The 19,267-nt window shown below is 36.9% G+C and overlaps 1 protein-coding gene and 1 long non-coding RNA gene across 6 annotated transcripts in view; one reads left to right on the top strand and one right to left on the bottom strand.

The window, feature by feature from the left end:
* LOC121949244 (RCC1 and BTB domain-containing protein 1-like) overlaps positions 1 to 19,267 on the bottom strand; it is a 47,609-nt gene continuing 28,342 nt past the window's right edge. For all 5 annotated transcript variants that reach the window (XM_088083406.1, XM_088083408.1, XM_088083403.1 and 2 more), the window contains one exon: positions 1 to 1,511. In XM_088083406.1, coding sequence (XP_087939532.1) covers positions 1,371 to 1,511 — 141 coding nt within the window. In that variant the 3' untranslated portion in view covers positions 1 to 1,370. The remainder of the gene's footprint in view (positions 1,512 to 19,267) is intronic.
* On the top strand, positions 1,507 to 16,566 carry LOC148188533 (uncharacterized). Its single transcript, XR_015777664.1, has 2 exons — positions 1,507 to 2,658; positions 16,246 to 16,566. It is a non-coding gene; the product is annotated as an uncharacterized LOC148188533 (long non-coding RNA).

Consider the following 19,267-nt stretch of genomic DNA (forward strand, 5'->3'; position numbering starts at 1 on the left):
TTGTGTGTTTTTAACTGTTTTAAGTGTTTATTGCAAAGTATGTCATCAATTACTTATATCATCACAGCAGACAGATAAATCAACCAGTATTTTATTTGATTTATTTGAGCTAAACCTTCAAACATTTCAACAGTGTTTTATTCCAAATTTTTTTTGTTTTAATATTTATTTATTTATTTACATGAAAGTTTCATAGTTGTTTGCAGCTTTTATTTATTGAAGTAGAAATATCCTGCATAGTAATGAGCAAAATATTTTTCAAAATACTCAGCAATAGTACAGACGTGGCTCAATGTTAATACTGTAAAATATAGTTTTCAACATACAGTAGATTACATGTGGATAAAAATCTGAGAAAAGTCTCACTCCAGGGCCACACAACTTAAGCTTCATCAAGGCCACATTATTGTAAACTCATTTTTAATGGCTCTATACATTGTTTTGTTTTTGGTTTTTATTTTCAGCTAGCAACCAGGCGAGTTTAACTGCCAGTAAATACCAACTGAAGCGTTTTATGCAATAAAAATAGAAAAATTAAAGAAGCTCTTTTTCATCGTATTATAGCTGCACAAAATAACACTTTCTCCAACTTAATGAATGCAAATATGTAGCAAAATAGTTTTAACATTTATGACAGTTTAAAGAGATAGTTTTGTTTTTTGAATTGGGTTTGTAACAACTCCACTTTAAAAAAAAAACAAACACCAAACTAACCCTTCAATACTGAATCTCACTGCGTTTTGAGTCTAACTGTAACCTGAGTTCCCCTCTTTGATTCGTCTTAAAACCATCACAGAAGATCACACCTCAGCCACCGAGAGCAATGACCGCTGACTGGAGTTTGACCTTAAAATGGCTTAAATCTGCATTTTTGATATGTCAGTGTCCAGTCTTTTGAATACTTCTTCTATCCTTACATCTAAGAGTGCAAACAGCCTCCAAAGAAGTAACATGGTCGATTAAAAACAGGAATAGAAAAAGTGATTTTAGGCGACTGGCAAGAATATTTCAAGTTAAAAGAAACAACTTAATCAAGCGATAGCGTGCCTCTCAATGCATTTCAAGTCCTGCTTCACACAGTGTGTCAGCGAATAGGCAGTTAGGCACTGAGGCAAACAACTACTGTCACTGGACTGTATGATGTCAACCTTGTAGTTTCAGTACAGCTCATGTAACTGACACACTGTTTCTAGTCTGGAATGAGATGAATCAAATTTGACAGTCATGGTGATAAAAATCTAAAGTTTATGTATCTATCTGTGAGTGAAGTTTCCTGGAGCTGACCCGCAGTGACAAAGTCCTTTAAGAAGTCACTCCTGAGTTGCCACAGCATCTTCTGCATCTGTGTCATTAGTGATCTGTGGTTGAGGTCAGTTTTTGAAGGCTCCACAGCGGCTGGCTCGACATATAAAATCTTTGAGCATGTTACCGTCAATCTGCCAGAAAGCGGCGGTCTGGGTCACTTCAGTTAGGTGATTCACGCAGAACTTAAAGCAGAACTCTTCTAGGTCCTAAATAATGAAGGAGAGAAGACAAATTAGCAAGAAAAAAGGTGTAGTACGATAAAAAGAAATTCATAGGATAGTATGTTGAAAAAAAAAACATATTTTACTGTGCTGAAATACAGTCAGTATACAATGACAGAATAAAGTCACGGCTCCCTATGTCAAAAAAAAAAAGTCATAGTTTATTATGAAAAAAAAACATGTTTCAGCATGTCAAAATAAACAGTACGTACAAAAAAATTGTATGGTATGTTGTAAAAAGTTATAGTATGTAGAAAACAAGTTATAGTATATCTTCCTAAAATACTGCATAAAAGTCAAAGTATTGCCAATCGTTCAAATCATTTCATATCCTTTTCTTCGACAAAAACATAAAAAAAAAAAAAAATCATAGTATGTCGTCAAAAATATCATGAAAAAGTCATAGCATAGTATGTCATTAAAAACATTATAAAAAGGTCGTAGTATAGTACGTCGTTGAGAACATCACAGAAAAGGCAAAGCAGATTATGTTGTCCAAAATATCATAAAAAAAGTCAAAGTATGGCATGTTGTCCAAACAATCTTTAAAAAGTCTTAGTATAATTTGTTGCTGAAAACACCATAAAAAGTCAGATTTTAGCATGTTGTCTATATATATATATATAGTATAGTTTCACAGGGTGATGGGGTATGTGTTTGTATATGTCTGAGGGAAATGTATGTGTGGTGTGGTCTGGTCCTGGTGTCGGCGCTGTCTGGTTGTGGAGATCTTCTTTTGTTTTCACGTGGTTTGTGATTTGAACTGAAAGGACACCTGTGTGCAGCAAGTGCTATTTGGTGTGCTGGGCTGCACGGCGGTGGTTTTCTACCTCTCTCCTCTCAGCTAATGAAGAAATGCAGCACAGGTCTACACGGATTGCTCGTGCTGAGAGAAGAGCAGAGACGCCGTGGTAAGGGGGGAGCAGCACAAACTCGGTCTCTACCGACGACACTCAGAGGGGGAAGAGAACACGCCAGCCTACAGCGTGATGAGAGTACAGGACTGCAGAGCCAGAGAGGACGGTGGACAGCTCACAGGAGCCACGACTGAGGCGGAGAGGAACACAGGCTCTATGCACACGCACGCCGCACAGGCCAAACAGAGGGACACGCTTCATGGGAAAGCTAAGGGGTGAGTGTACACTTCAAGTCCTTAAGCCCTTACTTAAGTCCTTCTGTGTGTCTGTGCTAAAAACATAATAGTATATGTTGTCAAAAAATCTCATAAAAATGTCAAGTATGTCATCAAAAATGTGCTAAAAAGATCATACTGTAGTTTGTTGGCAAAACCACACAAAAAAAATGTCATAGTATAAAATTACATCAAAAATATGCTAAAAGCTTAATAGTATAGTATGTTGTCAAAAATGACTAAATGATGACTAAATGACTAAATGACATAAAAACATAGTATATGGCATGACGTCAAAAATTACCCCAAAATTTGGGGGTCCGATCCTCGGCTGCAGAAGCTAGCTCTGGGGACGTGGAATGTCACCTCTCTGGTGGGGAAGGAGCCTGAGCTGGTGCGCGAGGTTGAGAAGTTCCAACTAGATATAGTCGGCCTCACCTCGACGCATGGCTCGGGCTCTGGAACCACTCTTCTCGAAAGGGGATGGACTCTCTTCCACTCTGGAGTTGCCGCTGGTGAGAGGCGCCGGGCAGGGGTGGCAATACTTATTGCCCCCCGGCTCGGTGCCTGTATGTTGGAGTTTACCCCGGAGAATGAGAGGGTAGCCTCCCCCCGCTTTCTGGTTGGGGGACGGATCCTGACTGTTGTTTGTGCTTATGGTTCAAACAGCAGTTCAGAGTATCCACCCTTTTTGGAGTCCTTAGAGGGGGTGCTGGAGAGTGCTCTTTCTGGGGACTCCCTCGTTCTGCTGGGAGACTTCTATGCTCACTTTGGCAACAACAGTGAGACCTGGAGGGGCGTGATCGGAAGGAATTGCCCCCCCGATCTGAACCCGAGTGGTGTTTTGTTATTGGACTTCTGTGCTCGCCACAGATTGTCCATAACGAACACCATGTTCAAGCATAAGGGTTTCCATATGCGCACTTGGCATCAGGACACCCTAGGCCGCAGTTCAATGATCGACTTTGTAGTCGTATCGTTGGACTTGCCGCTGTATGTCTTGGACACTCGGATGAAGAGAGGGGCGGAGCTGTCAACCGATCACCACCTGGTGGTGAGTTGGCGCCGATGGTGGGGGAGGACGCTGGTCAGACCTGGCAGACCCAAACGCATTGTGAGGGTCTGCTGGGAACGTCTGGCAGAGTCTCTCGTCAGAAGGAGTTTCAACTCCCACCTCCGGGGGAACTTCAACCACGTCCCGGGGAAGGCCGGGGACATTGAGTCCGAGTGGGCCGTGTTCCGTGCCTCCACTGCTGAGGCGGCCGACCGGTGCTGGGGCCGTAAGGTGGTCGGTGCCTGTCGGGGCAGCAACACCCGAACCCGCTGGTCGACACCGGCTGTAAGGGGTGCTGTCAAGCTGAAGAAGGAGTCCTATCGGGCCTTCTTGGCCTGTGGGACTCCGGAGGCAGCAGACAGGTACTGACAGGCCAAACGGAGTGCGGCGGCGGCGGTTGCCGAGGCGAAAACCCGGGCGTGGGAGGAGTTCGGCGAGGCCATGGAAAACGACTTCCGGATGGCTTCGAAGAGGTTCTGGACCACCATCCGGCGTCTCAGGAAGGGGATGCGGTGCTCCGTCAACACTGTGTATGGTGGCGACGGGGAGCTGCTGACCTCGACTCGGGACATTGTGGATTGGTGGAAGGAATACTTCGCAGACCTCCTCAATCCCACCGACACGCCTTCCGTTGGGGAAGCAGGGCCTGGGGACTCGGGGGTGGGCTCCTCTATCTCTGGGGCTGAGGTTACCGAGGTGGTCAAAAAGCTCCTCGCAGGGCCCCGGGGGAGGACAAGGTCCGCCTGGAGTTCCTCAAGGCCCTGGATGCTGTGGGGCTGTCGTGGCTGACGCGACTCTGCAACATTGTGTGGACATCGGGGGCAGTGCCCTTGGACTGGCAGACTGGGGTGGTGGTCCGGAGGTTGTGTTCCAACTCCAGTTTAAGTACCTCGGGGTCTTGTTCACGAGTGAGGGAAGGATGGAGCGGGAGATTGACAGGCGGATCGGTGCAGCATCTGCAGTAATGCTGACTCTGCACCGTTCTGTCGTGGTGAAGAAGGAGCTGAGCTGAAAGGCAAAGCTTTCGATTTACCGGTCGATCTTCGTTTCTACCCTCACCTATGGTTACAAGCTTTGGGTAGTGACTGAAAGAACAAGATCACGGGTACAAGCGGCCGAAATGAGTTTCCTCCGTAGGGTGGCTGGGCTCTCCCTTAGAGATAGGGTGAGAAGCTCTGTCATCCGGGAGGAGCTCGGAGTAGAGCCACTGCTCCTCCGCGTTGAGAAGAGCCAGATGAGGTGGCTCGGGCATCTAATTAGGATGCCTCCAGGACGCCTCCCTGGTGAGGTGTTCAGGGCATGTCCCACCGGTAGGAGGCCCCGGGGAAGACCCAGGACACGCTGGAGATACTACGTCTCACAGCTGGCTTGGGAACACCTCGGGGTCCCCCGGGAAGAGCTGGACGAAGTGGCCGTGGAGAGGGAAGTCTGGGTTTCCCTGCTTAGGGTGCTGCCCCTGCGACCCGACCCCGAATAAGCGGAAGAAAATGGATGGATGGATGGAAAAAATGACACAAAAAACAAGGCTATAGTATGGCAAAATTGTCCAAAACTGACGTTTCCCAAAAAAAGCCAAAAACTGATATAAACTACATTAAATACTGTGCTGAGACACGCCACAGCAGAGAATCATGAAAAAACAGCTAAAAGCACCTTATTTTCGCATGTTGAAAAAATGACGAAAAAAGCAAGGCTATAGTATGGCAAAATTGTCCAAAAATGACATTTCCCAAAAAGTGTTGAAAACTGATGAAAACTACATTAAATAGAGTGCTGAGACACACCAATGCGTACAATCATGCAAAACAAGCCAAAAACACCCTAATTTGGCATGTCGAAAAAATGATGAAAAAAGCAAGGCTATAGTATGGCAAAATTGTCCAAAACTTACGTTTCCCAAAAACAGCCAAAAACTGATATAAACTACATTAAATACTGTGCTGAGACACGCCATAGCAGAGAATCATGAAAAAACAGTTAAAAGCACCTTATTTTCGCATGTTGAAAAAATGACCAAAACAGCAAGGCTATAGTATGGCGAAAATGTCCAAAAATGTCAATTCCAAAAACCTCCTCAAAACTAATATAAACTACATTAAATAGTATGCTGAGACACGCCAATGCATAGAATTATGAAAAAAACAGTTAAAAACACCTTATTTTCGCATGTTGAAAAAATGACCAAAACAGCAAGGCTATAGTATGGCGAAAATGTCCAAAATGACATTTCTTAAAAATAGCTAAAAACTTATGAAAACTACATTAAATAGTGTGCTGAGACATGCCATAGCAGAGAATCATGAAAAAACAGCCAAAAGACCCTAATTTGGCATGTCAAAACAATCACGAAAAAAGCAAGGCTATAGTATGGCAAAAATGTCCAAAAATTATATTTCCTAAAAATAGCTAAAAACTGATGAAAACTACATTAAATAGTGTGCGGAAACACGCCATAGCAGAGAATGATGCAAAAAATAGCCAAAAACACCTTAATTTCGCATGTCGAAAAAATGACGAAAAAAGCAAGGCTATAGTATGGCAAAAATGTCCAAAAATGTCAATTCCCAAAACAAGCTAAAATCTGATATAAACTACATTAAATACTGTGCTGAGACACGCCATAGCATAGAATTATGAAAAAACAGTTAAAAACACCTTATTTTCGCATGTTGAAAAAATGACCAAAACAGCAAGGCTATAGTATGGCGAAAATGTCCAAAAATGACATTTCCTAAAAATAGCTAAAAACTGATGAAAACTACATTAAATAGTGTGCTGAGACACGCCATAGCATAGAATTATGAAAAAACAGTTAAAAACACCTTATTTTCGCATGTCGAAAAAAATGAGGAAAAAAAGCAAGTCTATAGTATGGCGAAAATGTCCAAAAATTACATTTCCTAAAAATAGCTAAAAACTGATGAAAACTACATTAAATAGTGTGCTGAGACATGCCATAGCAGAGAATGATGCAAAAAAATAGCCAAAAAGACCCTAATTTGGCATGTTGAAAAAATGACCAAAACAGCAAGGCTACAGTATGGCGAAAACATCCAAAATGACATTTCTTAAAAATAGCTAAAAACTGATGAAAACTACATTAAATAGTGTGCGGAAACACGCCATAGCAGAGAATGATGCAAAAAATAGCCAAAAACACCTTAATTTCGCATGTCGAAAAAATGACGAAAAAAGCAAGGCTATAGTATGGCAAAAATGTCCAAAAATGTCAATTCCCAAAACAAGCTAAAATCTGATATAAACTACATTAAATACTGTGCTGAGACACGCCATAGCATAGAATTATGAAAAAACAGTTAAAAACACCTTATTTTCGCATGTTGAAAAAATGACCAAAACAGCAAGGCTATAGTATGGCGAAAATGTCCAAAAATGATATTTCCTAAAAATAGCTAAAAACTGATGAAAACTACATTAAATAGTGTGCTGAGACACGCCATAGCATAGAATTATGAAAAAACAGTTAAAAACACCTTATTTTCGCATGTCGAAAAAATGACGAAAAAAGCAAGGCTATAGTATGGCAAAAATGTCCAAAAATGACATTTCCCAAAAGTAGCTAAAAACTGATGAAAACTACATTTAATAGTGTAACGAGACACGCCATAGCAAAGAATGATGCAAAAACAGTCAAAAACACCCTAATTTAGCATGTTGGAAAAAATGACCAAAAAAAGCAAGGCTATAGTATGGCAAAAATGTCCAAAAATGACATTTCCTAAAAATAGCTAAAAACTGATGAAAACTACATTAAATAGTGTGCTGAGACATGCCATAGCAGAGAATGATGCAAAAAATAGCCAAAAAGACCCTAATTTGGCATGTCGAAAAAATGACGAAAAAAGCAAGGCTATAGTATGGCGAAAATGTCCAAAAATGTCAATTCCCAAAACAAGCTAAAAACTGATATAATCTACATTAAATAGTGTGCTGAGACACGCCATAGCAGAGAATCATTCAAAAACAGCCCAAAACACCCTATTTTTGGATGTCGAAAAAATGACCAAAACAGCAAGGCTATAGTATGGCAAAAATGTCCAAAAATGACATTTCCTCAAAATAGCTACAATCTGATATAAACTACATTAAATAGTGTGCTGAGACACGACAATGCATAGAATTATGAAAAAACAGTTAAAAACACCTTATTTTCGCATGTCGAAAAAATGACGAAAAAAGCAAGGCTATAGTATGGCGAAAGTGTTCAAAAATGACATTTCCTAAAAATAGCTAAAAACTGATGAAAACTACATTAAATAGTGTGCGGAAACACGCCATAGCAGAGAATTATGAAAAAAACGTCAAAAACACCCTAATTTGGCATGTCGAAAAAATGAGGGAAAAAAGCAAGGCTATAGTATGGCGAAAAAGTCCAAAATGACATTTCCTAAAAATAGCTAATAACTGATGAAAACTACATTAAATAGTGTAATGAGACAAGCCATAGCAGAGAATGATGCAAAAAAAATAGCCAAAAAGACCCTAATTTGGCATGTTGAAAAAATGACCAAAAAAGCAAGGCTATAGTATGGCGAAAGTGTTCAAAAATGACATTTCCTAAAAGTAGCTAAAAACTTATGAAAACTACATTAAATAGTGTACTGAGACACGCCATAGCATAAAATGATGCAAAAACAGCCAAAAACACCCTAATTTAGCATGTCGAAAAAATGAGGGAAAAAAGCAAGGCTATAGTATGGCGAAAATGTCCAAAAATGTCAATTCCAAAACCTCCTCAAAACTAATATAAACTACATTAAATAGTATGCTGAGACACGCCAATGCATAGAATTATGAAAAAAACAGTTAAAAACACCTTATTTTCGCATGTTGAAAAAATGACCAAAACAGCAAGGCTATAGTATGGCGAAAATGTCCAAAAATGTCAATTCCCAAAAACAGCTAAACACTGATATAAACTACATTAAATAGCGTAATGAGACACGCCATAGCATAGAATTATGAAAAAACAGTTAAAAACAGCTTATTTTCGCATGGTGAAAAAAATGACCAAAAGGGCAAGGCTATAGTATGGCGAAAAAGTCCAAAAATGACATTTCCCAAAAATAGCTAAAAACTGATGAAAACTACATTAAATACTGTGCTGAGACACGCCATAGCATAGAATTATGAAAAAACAGTTAAAAACACCTTATTTTCGCATGTAAAAAAATGACGAAAAAAGCAAGTCTATAGTATGGCGAAAATGTCCAAAAATTACATTTCCTAAAAATAGCTAAAAACTGATGAAAACTACATTAAATAGTGTGCTGAGACATGCCATAGCAGAGAATGATGCAAAAAATAGCCAAAAAGACCCTAATTTGGAATGTCGAAAAAAGGAGGGAAAAAGGCAGGGCTATAGTATGGCGAAAATGTCCAAAATGACATTTCTTAAAAATAGCTAAAAACTGATGAAAACTACATTAAATAGTGTGCGGAAACACGCCATAGCAGAGAATGATGCAAAAAATAGCCAAAAACACCTTAATTTCGCATGTCGAAAAATGACGAAAAAGCAAGGCTATAGTATGGCAAAATGTCCAAAATGTCAATTCCCAAAACAAGCTAAAATCTGATATAAACTACATTAAATACTGTGCTGAGACACGCCATAGCATAGAATTATGAAAAAACAGTTAAAAACACATTATTTTCGCATGTTGAAAAAATGACCAAAACAGCAAGGCTATAGTATGGCAAAAATGTCCAAAAATGACATTTCCCAAAAATAGCTAAAAACTGATGAAAACTACATTAAATAGTGTGCTGAGACACGCCATAGCATAGAATTATGAAAAAACAGTTAAAAACACCTTATTTTCGCATGTCGAAAAAATGACGAAAAAAGCAAGTCTATAGTATGGCGAAAATGTCCAAAAATTACATTTCCTAAAAATAGCTAAAAACTGATGAAAACTACATTAAATAGTGTGCTGAGACATGCCATAGCAGAGAATGATGCAAAAATAGCCAAAAGACCCTAATTTGGCATGTTGAAAAATGACCAAAAAAGCAAGGCTATAGTATGGCTAAAAAGTCCAAAATGACATTTCTTAAAATAGCTAAAAACTGATGAAAACTACATTAAATAGTGTGTGAAACACGCCATAGCAGAGAATGATGCAAAAACAGCCAAAACACCTTAATTTCGCATGTCGAAAAAATGACGAAAAAAGCAAGGCTATAGTATGGCAAAAATGTCCAAAAATGTCAATTCCCAAAACAAGCTAAAATCTGATATAAACTACATTAAATACTGTGCTGAGACACGCCATAGCATAGAATTATGAAAAAACAGTTAAAAACACCTTATTTTCGCATGTTGAAAAAATGACCAAAACAGCAAGGCTATAGTATGGCGAAAATGTCCAAAAATGATATTTCCTAAAAATAGCTAAAAACTGATGAAAACTACATTAAATAGTGTGCTGAGACACGCCATAGCATAGAATTATGAAAAAACAGTTAAAAACACCTTATTTTCGCATGTCGAAAAAATGACGAAAAAAGCAAGGCTATAGTATGGCAAAAATGTCCAAAAATGACATTTCCCAAAAGTAGCTAAAAACTGATGAAAACTACATTTAATAGTGTAACGAGACACGCCATAGCAAAGAATGATGCAAAAACAGTCAAAAACACCCTAATTTAGCATGTTGGAAAAATGACGAAAAAAGCAAGGCTATAGTATGGCAAAAATGTCCAAAAATGACATTTCCTAAAAATAGCTAAAAACTGATGAAAACTACATTAAATAGTGTGCTGAGACATGCCATAGCAGAGAATGATGCAAAAAATAGCCAAAAACACCTTATTTTCGCATGTCGAAAAAATGACGAAAAAAGCAAGGCTATAGTATGGCGAAAATGTCCAAAAATGTCAATTCCCAAAACAAGCTAAAAACTGATATAATCTACATTAAATAGTGTGCTGAGACACGCCATAGCAGAGAATCATTCAAAAACAGCCCAAAACACCCTATTTTTGGATGTCGAAAAAATGACCAAAACAGCAAGGCTATAGTATGGCAAAAATGTCCAAAAATGACATTTCCTCAAAATAGCTACAATCTGATATAAACTACATTAAATAGTGTGCTGAGACACGACAATGCATAGAATTATGAAAAAACAGTTAAAAACACCTTATTTTCGCATGTCGAAAAAATGACGAAAAAAGCAAGGCTATAGTATGGCGAAAGTGTTCAAAAATGACATTTCCTAAAAATAGCTAAAAACTGATGAAAACTACATTAAATAGTGTACTGAGACACGCCATAGCAGAGAATTATGAAAAAAACGTCAAAAACACCCTAATTTGGCATGTCGAAAAAATGAGGGGAAAAAGCAAGGCTATAGTATGGCGAAAAAGTCCAAAATGACATTTCCTAAAAATAGCTAATAACTGATGAAAACTACATTAAATAGTGTAATGAGACAAGCCATAGCAGAGAATGATGCAAAAAAATAGCCAAAAAGACCCTAATTTGGCATGTTGAAAAAATGACCAAAAAAGCAAGGCTATAGTATGGCGAAAGTGTTCAAAAATGACATTTCCTAAAAGTAGCTAAAAACTTATGAAAACTACATTAAATAGTGTACTGAGACACGCCATAGCATAAAATGATGCAAAAACAGCCAAAAACACCCTAATTTAGCATGTCGAAAAAATGAGGGAAAAAAGCAAGGCTATAGTATGGCGAAAATGTCCAAAAATGTCAATTCCAAAACCTCCTCAAAACTAATATAAACTACATTAAATAGTATGCTGAGACACGCCAATGCATAGAATTATGAAAAAAACAGTTAAAAACACCTTATTTTCGCATGTTGAAAAAATGACCAAAACAGCAAGGCTATAGTATGGCGAAAATGTCCAAAAATATCAATTCCCAAAACAAGCTAAAAACTGATATAAACTACAATAAATAGTGTGCTGAGACACGCCATAGCATAGAATTATGAAAAAACAGTTAAAAACAGCTTATTTTCGCATGGTGAAAAAAATGACCAAAAGGGCAAGGCTATAGTATGGCGAAAAAGTCCAAAAATGACATTTCCCAAAAATAGCTAAAAACTGATGAAAACTACATTAAATACTGTGCTGAGACACGCCATAGCATAGAATTATGAAAAAACAGTTAAAAACACCTTATTTTCGCATGTCGAAAAAATGACGAAAAAAGCAAGTCTATAGTATGGCGAAAATGTCCAAAAATTACATTTCCTAAAAATAGCTAAAAACTGATGAAAACTACATTAAATAGTGTGCTGAGACATGCCATAGCAGAGAATGATGCAAAAAATAGCCAAAAAGACCCTAATTTGGCATGTCGAAAAAATGACGAAAAAAGCAAGGCTATAGTATGGCTAAAATGTCCAAAATGACATTTCTTAAAAATAGCTAAAAACTGATGAAAACTACATTAAATAGTGTGCGGAAACACGCCATAGCAGAGAATGATGCAAAAAATAGCCAAAAACACCTTAATTTCGCATGTCGAAAAAATGACGAAAAAAGCAAGGCTATAGTATGGCAAAAATGTCCAAAAATGTCAATTCCCAAAACAAGCTAAAATCTGATATAAACTACATTAAATACTGTGCTGAGACACGCCATAGCATAGAATTATGAAAAAACAGTTAAAAACACCTTATTTTCGCATGTTGAAAAAATGACCAAAACAGCAAGGCTATAGTATGGCGAAAATGTCCAAAAATGACATTTCCTAAAAATAGCTAAAAACTGATGAAAACTACATTAAATAGTGTGCTGAGACACGCCATAGCATAGAATTATGAAAAAACAGTTAAAAACACCTTATTTTCGCATGTCGAAAAAATGACCAAAACAGCAAGGCTATAGTATGGCGAAAATGTCCAAAATGACATTTCTTAAAAATAGCTAAAAACTGATGAAAACTACATTAAATAGTATACTGAGACACGCCATAGCAAAGACTTGATGCAAAAACAGCCAAAAACACCCTAATTTGGCATGTCGAAAAAATGACGAAAAAAGCAAGGCTATAGTATGGCTAAAAAGTCCAAAATGACATTTCTTAAAAATAGCTAAAAACTGATGAAAACTACATTAAATAGTGTGCGGAAACACGCCATAGCAGAGAATGATGCAAAAAATAGCCAAAAACACCTTAATTTCGCATGTCGAAAAAATGACGAAAAAAGCAAGGCTATAGTATGGCAAAAATGTCCAAAAATGTCAATTCCCAAAACAAGCTAAAATCTGATATAAACTACATTAAATACTGTGCTGAGACACGCCATAGCATAGAATTATGAAAAAACAGTTAAAAACACCTTATTTTCGCATGTTGAAAAAATGACCAAAACAGCAAGGCTATAGTATGGCGAAAATGTCCAAAAATGACATTTCCTAAAAATAGCTAAAAACTGATGAAAACTACATTAAATAGTGTGCTGAGACAAGCCATAGCAGAGAATTATGAAAAAACAGTTAAAACACCTTATTTTCGCATGTCGAAAAAAATGATGAAAAAAGCAAGGCTATAGTATGGCAAAAATGTCCAAAATGACATTTCCCAAAAGTAGCTAAAACTGATGAAAACTACATTTAATAGTGTAACGAGACACGCCATAGCAAAGAATGATGCAAAAACAGTCAAAAACACCCTAATTTAGCATGTTGGAAAAATGACGAAAAAAGCAAGGCTATAGTATGGCAAAAATGTCCAAAAATGACATTTCCTAAAAATAGCTAAAAACTGATGAAAACTACATTAAATAGTGTGCTGAGACACACCATAGCAGAGAATCATGCAAAAACAGCCAAAAACAGTCTATTTTCGCATGTCAAAACAATCACGAAAAAAGCAAGGCTATAGTATGGCAAAAATGTCCAAAAATGTCAATTCCCAAAACAAGCTAAAAACTGATAGAAACTACATTAAATAGTGTACTGAGACACGACAATGCATAGAATTATGAAAAAACAGTTAAAAACAGCTTATTTTCGCATGTCGAAAAAATGACGAAAAAAGCAAGACTATAGTATGGCAAAAACGCCCAAAAATGACATTTCCTAAAAATAGCTAAAAACTGATGAAAACTACATTTAATAGTGTGCTGAGACACGCCATAGCAGAGAATCATGCAAAAAAAGCCAAAAAAACCCTGATTTGGCATGTCGAAAAAATGACGAAAAAAGCAAGGCTATAGTATGGCGAAAATGTCCAAAAATGTCAATTCCCAAAACAAGCTAAAAACTGAAAGAAACTACATTAAATACTGTGCTGAGACACGCCATAGCAGAGAATCATTCAAAAACAGCCAAAAACAGTCTATTTTCGCATGTCGAAAAAATGACGAAAAAAGCAAGGCTATAGTATGGCAAAAATGTCCAAAAATGTCAATTCCCAAAACAAGCTAAAAACTGATATAAACTACATTAAATAGTGTGCTGAGACACGACAATGCATAGAATTATGAAAAAACAGTTAAAAACATCTTATTTTCGCATGTCGAAAAAATGACGAAAAAAGCAAGGCTATAGTATGGCGAAAAAGTCCAAAATTACATTTCTTAAAAATAGCTAAAAACTGATGAAAACTACATTAAATAGTGTGCTGAGACACGCCATAGCAGAGAATCATGCAAGAACAGCCAAAAACAGTCTATTTTCGCATGTCGAAAAAAATCACGAAAAAAGCAAGGCTATAGTATGGCAAAAATGTCCAAAAATGTCATTTCCCAAAAACAGCTAAAAACTGATATAAACTACATTAAATACTGTGCTGAGACACGCCATAGCAGAGAATCATGAAAAAACAGTTAAAAACACCTTAATTTGGCATGTCAAAAAAATGACGAAAAAAGCAAGGCTATAGTATGGCGAAAATGTCCAAAAATTACATTTCCTAAAAATAGCTAAAAACTGATGAAAACTACATTAAATAGTGTGCTGAGACATGCCATAGCAGAGAATGATGCAAAAAATAGCCAAAAAGACCCTAATTTGGCATGTCGACAAAATGACGAAAAAAGCAAGGCTATAGTATGGCGAAAAAGTCCAAAAATGTCAATTCCCAAAACAAGCTAAAATCTGATATAAACTACATTAAATACTGTGCTGAGACACGCCATAGCATAGAATTATGAAAAAACAGTTAAAAACACCTTATTTTCGCATGTCGAAAAAATGATGAAAAAAGCAAGGCTATAGTATGGCAAAAATGCCCAAAAATGACATTTCCCAAAACAAGCTAAAAACTGATATAAACTACATTAAATAGTGTGCTGAGACACGACAACGCATAGAAGTATGAAAAAACAGTTAAAAACACCTTATTTTCGCATGTCGAAAAAATGACGAAAAAAGCAAGGCTATAGTATGGCAAAAATGCCCAAAAATGACATTTCCTAAAAATAGCCAAAAACTGATGAAAACTACATTTAATAGTGTGCTGAGACACGCCATAGCAGAGAATCATGCAAGAACAGCCAAAAACAGTCTATTTTCGCATGTCGAAAAAAATCACGAAAAAAGCAAGGCTATAGTATGGCAAAAATGTCCAAAAATGTCAATTCCCAAAACAAGCTAAAAACTGATATAATCTACATTAAATAGTGTGCTGAGACACGCCATAGCAGAGAATCATTCAAAAACAGCCAAAAACAGTCTATTTTCGCATGTCGAAAAAATGATGAAAAAAGCAAGGCTATAGTATGGCAAAAATGTCCAAAAATGTCAATTCCCAAAACAAGCTAAAAACTGATATAAACTACATTAAATAGTGTGCTGAGACACGACAATGCATAGAATTATGAAAAAACAGTTAAAAACATCTTATTTTCGCATGTCGAAAAAATGACGAAAAAAGCAAGGCTATAGTATGGCAAAAATGCCCAAAAATGACATTTCCTAAAAATAGCTAAAAACTGATGAAAACTACATTTAATAGTGTGCTGAGACACGCCATAGCAGAGAATCATGCAAAAAAAGCCAAAAAAACCCTGATTTGGCATGTCGAAAAAATGACGAAAAAAGCAAGGCTATAGTATGGCAAAAATGTCCAAAAATGTCAATTCCCAAAACAAGCTAAAAACTGATATAAACTACATTAAATAGTATGCTGAGACACGCCAATGCATAGAATTATGAAAAAACAGTTAAAAACACCTTATTTTCACATGTTGAAAAAATGACCAAAACAGCAAGGCTATAGTATGGCAAAAATGTCCAAAAATGACATTTCCTAAAAATAGCTAAAAACTGATGAAAACTACATTAAATAGTGTGCTGAGACACGCCATAGCAGAGAATCATGCAAAAACAGCCAAAAACACCTTAATTTGGCATGTCGAAAAAATGACCAAAAAAGCAAGGCTATAGTATGGCAAAAATGTCAACAAATAACATTTCCTAAAAACACCTGAAAATATAGCATGATATAGCATGGCCAGAAATGTTATAGTATAAAATGGTGGGAAAACAAAACGATTGACTTGTTTAACATGTTCACGAATCAGGAGTCGCAGCCGTATGAGGGACCACTGACTGGAAAATCCCCAGCAGCAGGAGGAGGAAACTTCTACCCTAACATGACACCCGAAGACAAGCCAATGAGGAGAGACTTAGAGTGGAGCGACTGATGACACAACGGACCTCAAGATAAAAGAACAACAGATCATTGTGTGTGCTTTTTGTGCTTTTGCCTTATCTATCTTTGACTCTGTGTTAGATGGAATAAGTAACTCCTGGTAAAGAGTGTGAGGCAACTGTTGTTTGTGATTTACGCTGTAGACATGTTTATCTTTGAATAAAGCCTGCCTCAATTACTTTTAACCTTCTTCAGCCATCAATGGTTGTTTGCTTTTCATCCGTCTGAGAATCTGGTGAGAGACTAAAAGACAAAAAACAAACATGATGCTGCAAATAGCAATCAGCTTTCGCCGACCACAAATGTCTAAAAACAAGGCTATAGTATGGCAAAAATGTCCAAAAATGACATTTCCCAAAAAATGCTGAAAACTCATGAAAACTACATTAAATATCGTGCTGAGACACGCCACAGCAGAGAATGATGCAAAAACAGCCCAAAATACCCTATTTTTGGATGTCGAAAAACATGACCAAAACAGCAAGGCTATAGTATGGCAAAAATGTCCAAAAATGACATTTCCAAAAAAGTGCTGAAAACTGATGAAAACTACATTAAATAGTGTACTGAGACACGCCATAGCATAAAATGATGCAAAAACAGTCAAAAACACCCTAATTTGGCATGTCGAAAAAATGAGGGAAAAAAGCAAGGCTATAGTATGGTAAAAATGTCCAAAAATATAAATTCCCAAAAACAGCTAAAAACTCATGAAAACTACATTAAATAGTGTGCTGAGACACGCCATAGCATAGAACGATGCAAAAACAGTCAAAAACACCCTAATTTAGCATGTTGGAAAAATGACGAAAAAAGCAAGGCTATAGTATGGCAAAAATGTCCAAAAATGACATTTCCAAAAAAGTGCTGAAAACTGATGAAAACTACATTAAATAGTGTGCTGAGACACGCCATAGCATAGACTGATGCAAAAACAGCCCAAAACACCCTATTTTTGGATGTCGAAAAAAATGACCAAAACAGCAAGGCTATAGTATGGCAAAAATGTCCAAAAATGACATTTCCCAAAAGTAGCTAAAAACTGATGAAAACTACATTTAATAGTGTAACGAGACACACCATAGCATAGAATGATGCAAAAACAGCCGAAAACAACCTAATTTTGCATGTCGAAAAAATGACGAAAAAAGCAAGGCTATAGTATGGCGAAAAAGTCCAAAATGACATTTCCTAAAAATAGCTAAAAACTGATGAAAACTACATTAAATAGCGTGCTGAGACATGCCATAGCAGAGAATGATGCAAAAAATAGCCAAAAACACCCTAATTTGGCATATCAAAAAAATGACGAAAAAAGCAAGGCTATAGTATGGCAAAAATTTCCAAAAATGACATTTCCCAAAAAATGCTGAAAACTCATGAAAACTACATTAAATAGTGTGCTGAGACACGCCATAGCATTGACTGATGCAAAAACAGCCCAAAACACCCTATTTTTGGATGTCGAAAAAAATGACCAAAACAGTAAGGCTATAGTATGGCAAAAATGTCCAAAAATGACATTTCCCAAAAGTAGCTAAAAACTGATGAAAACTACATTTAATAGTGTAACGAGACACGCCATAGCATAGACTGATGCAAAAACAGCCCAAAACACCCTATTTTTGGATGTCGAAAAAAATGACCAAAACAGCAAGGCTATAGTATGGCAAAAATGTCCAAAAATGACATTTCCTAAAAATAGCTAAAAACTGATGAAAACTACATTAAATAGCGTGCTGAGACACGCCATAGCAGAGAATGATGCAAAAAATAGCCAAAAACACCCTAATTTGGCATATCAAAAAAATGACGAAAAAAGCAAGGCTATAGTATGGCAAAAATGTCCAAAAATGACATTTCCCAAAAGTAGCTAAAAACTGATGAAAACTACATTTAATAGTGTGCTGAGACACGCCATAGCAGAGAATGATGCAAAAACAGTCAAAAACACCCTAATTTAGCATGTTGGAAAAATGACAAAAAAAGCAAGGCTATAGTATGGCAAAAATGTCCAAAAATGACATTTCCCAAAAACTGCTGAAAACTGATGAAAACTACATTTAATAGTGTAACGAGACACGCCATAGCATAGACTGATGCAAAAACAGCCCAAAACACCCTATTTTTGGATGTCGAAAAAAATGACCAAAACAGCAAGGCTATAGTATGGCGAAAAAGTCCAAAATGACATTTCCTAAAAATAGCTAAAACTGATGAAAACTACATTAAATAGTACTGAGACACGCCATAGCAGAGAATGATGCAAAAAATAGCCAAAAACACCCTAATTTGGCATATCAAAAAAATGACGAAAAAAGCAAGGCTATAGTATGGCAAAAATGTCCAAAAATGACATTTCCCAAAAGTAGCTAAAAACTGATGAAAACTACATTTAATAGTGTAACGAGACACGCCATAGCAAAGAATGATGCAAAAACAGTCAAAAACACCCTAATTTAGCATGTTGGAAAAATGACGAAAAAAGCAAGGCTATAGTATGGCAAAAATGTCCAAAAATGACATTTCCCAAAAGTAGCTAAAAACTGATGAAAACTACATTTAATAGTGTAACGAGACACGCCATAGCAAAGAATGATGCAAAAACAGTCAAAAACACCCTAATTTAGCATGTTGGAAAAATGACGAAAAAAGCAAGGCTATAGTATGGCAAAAATGTCCAAAAATGACATTTCCCAAAAACTGCTGAAAACTGATGAAAACTACATTTAATAGTGTGCTGAGACACGCCATAGCATTGACTGATGCAAAAACAGCCAAAACACCCTATTTTTGGATGTCGAAAAAATGACCAAAACAGCAAGGCTATAGTATGGCGAAAAAGTCCAAAATGACATTTCCTAAAAATAGCTAAAAACTGATGAAAACTA

The sequence above is a fragment of the Plectropomus leopardus genome, chromosome 10, assembly GCF_026936395.1.
Source record: "Plectropomus leopardus strain MGB_pleo_1.0 chromosome 10, ASM2693639v1, whole genome shotgun sequence".
Taxonomy (NCBI): Eukaryota; Metazoa; Chordata; class Actinopteri; order Perciformes; family Serranidae; genus Plectropomus; species Plectropomus leopardus.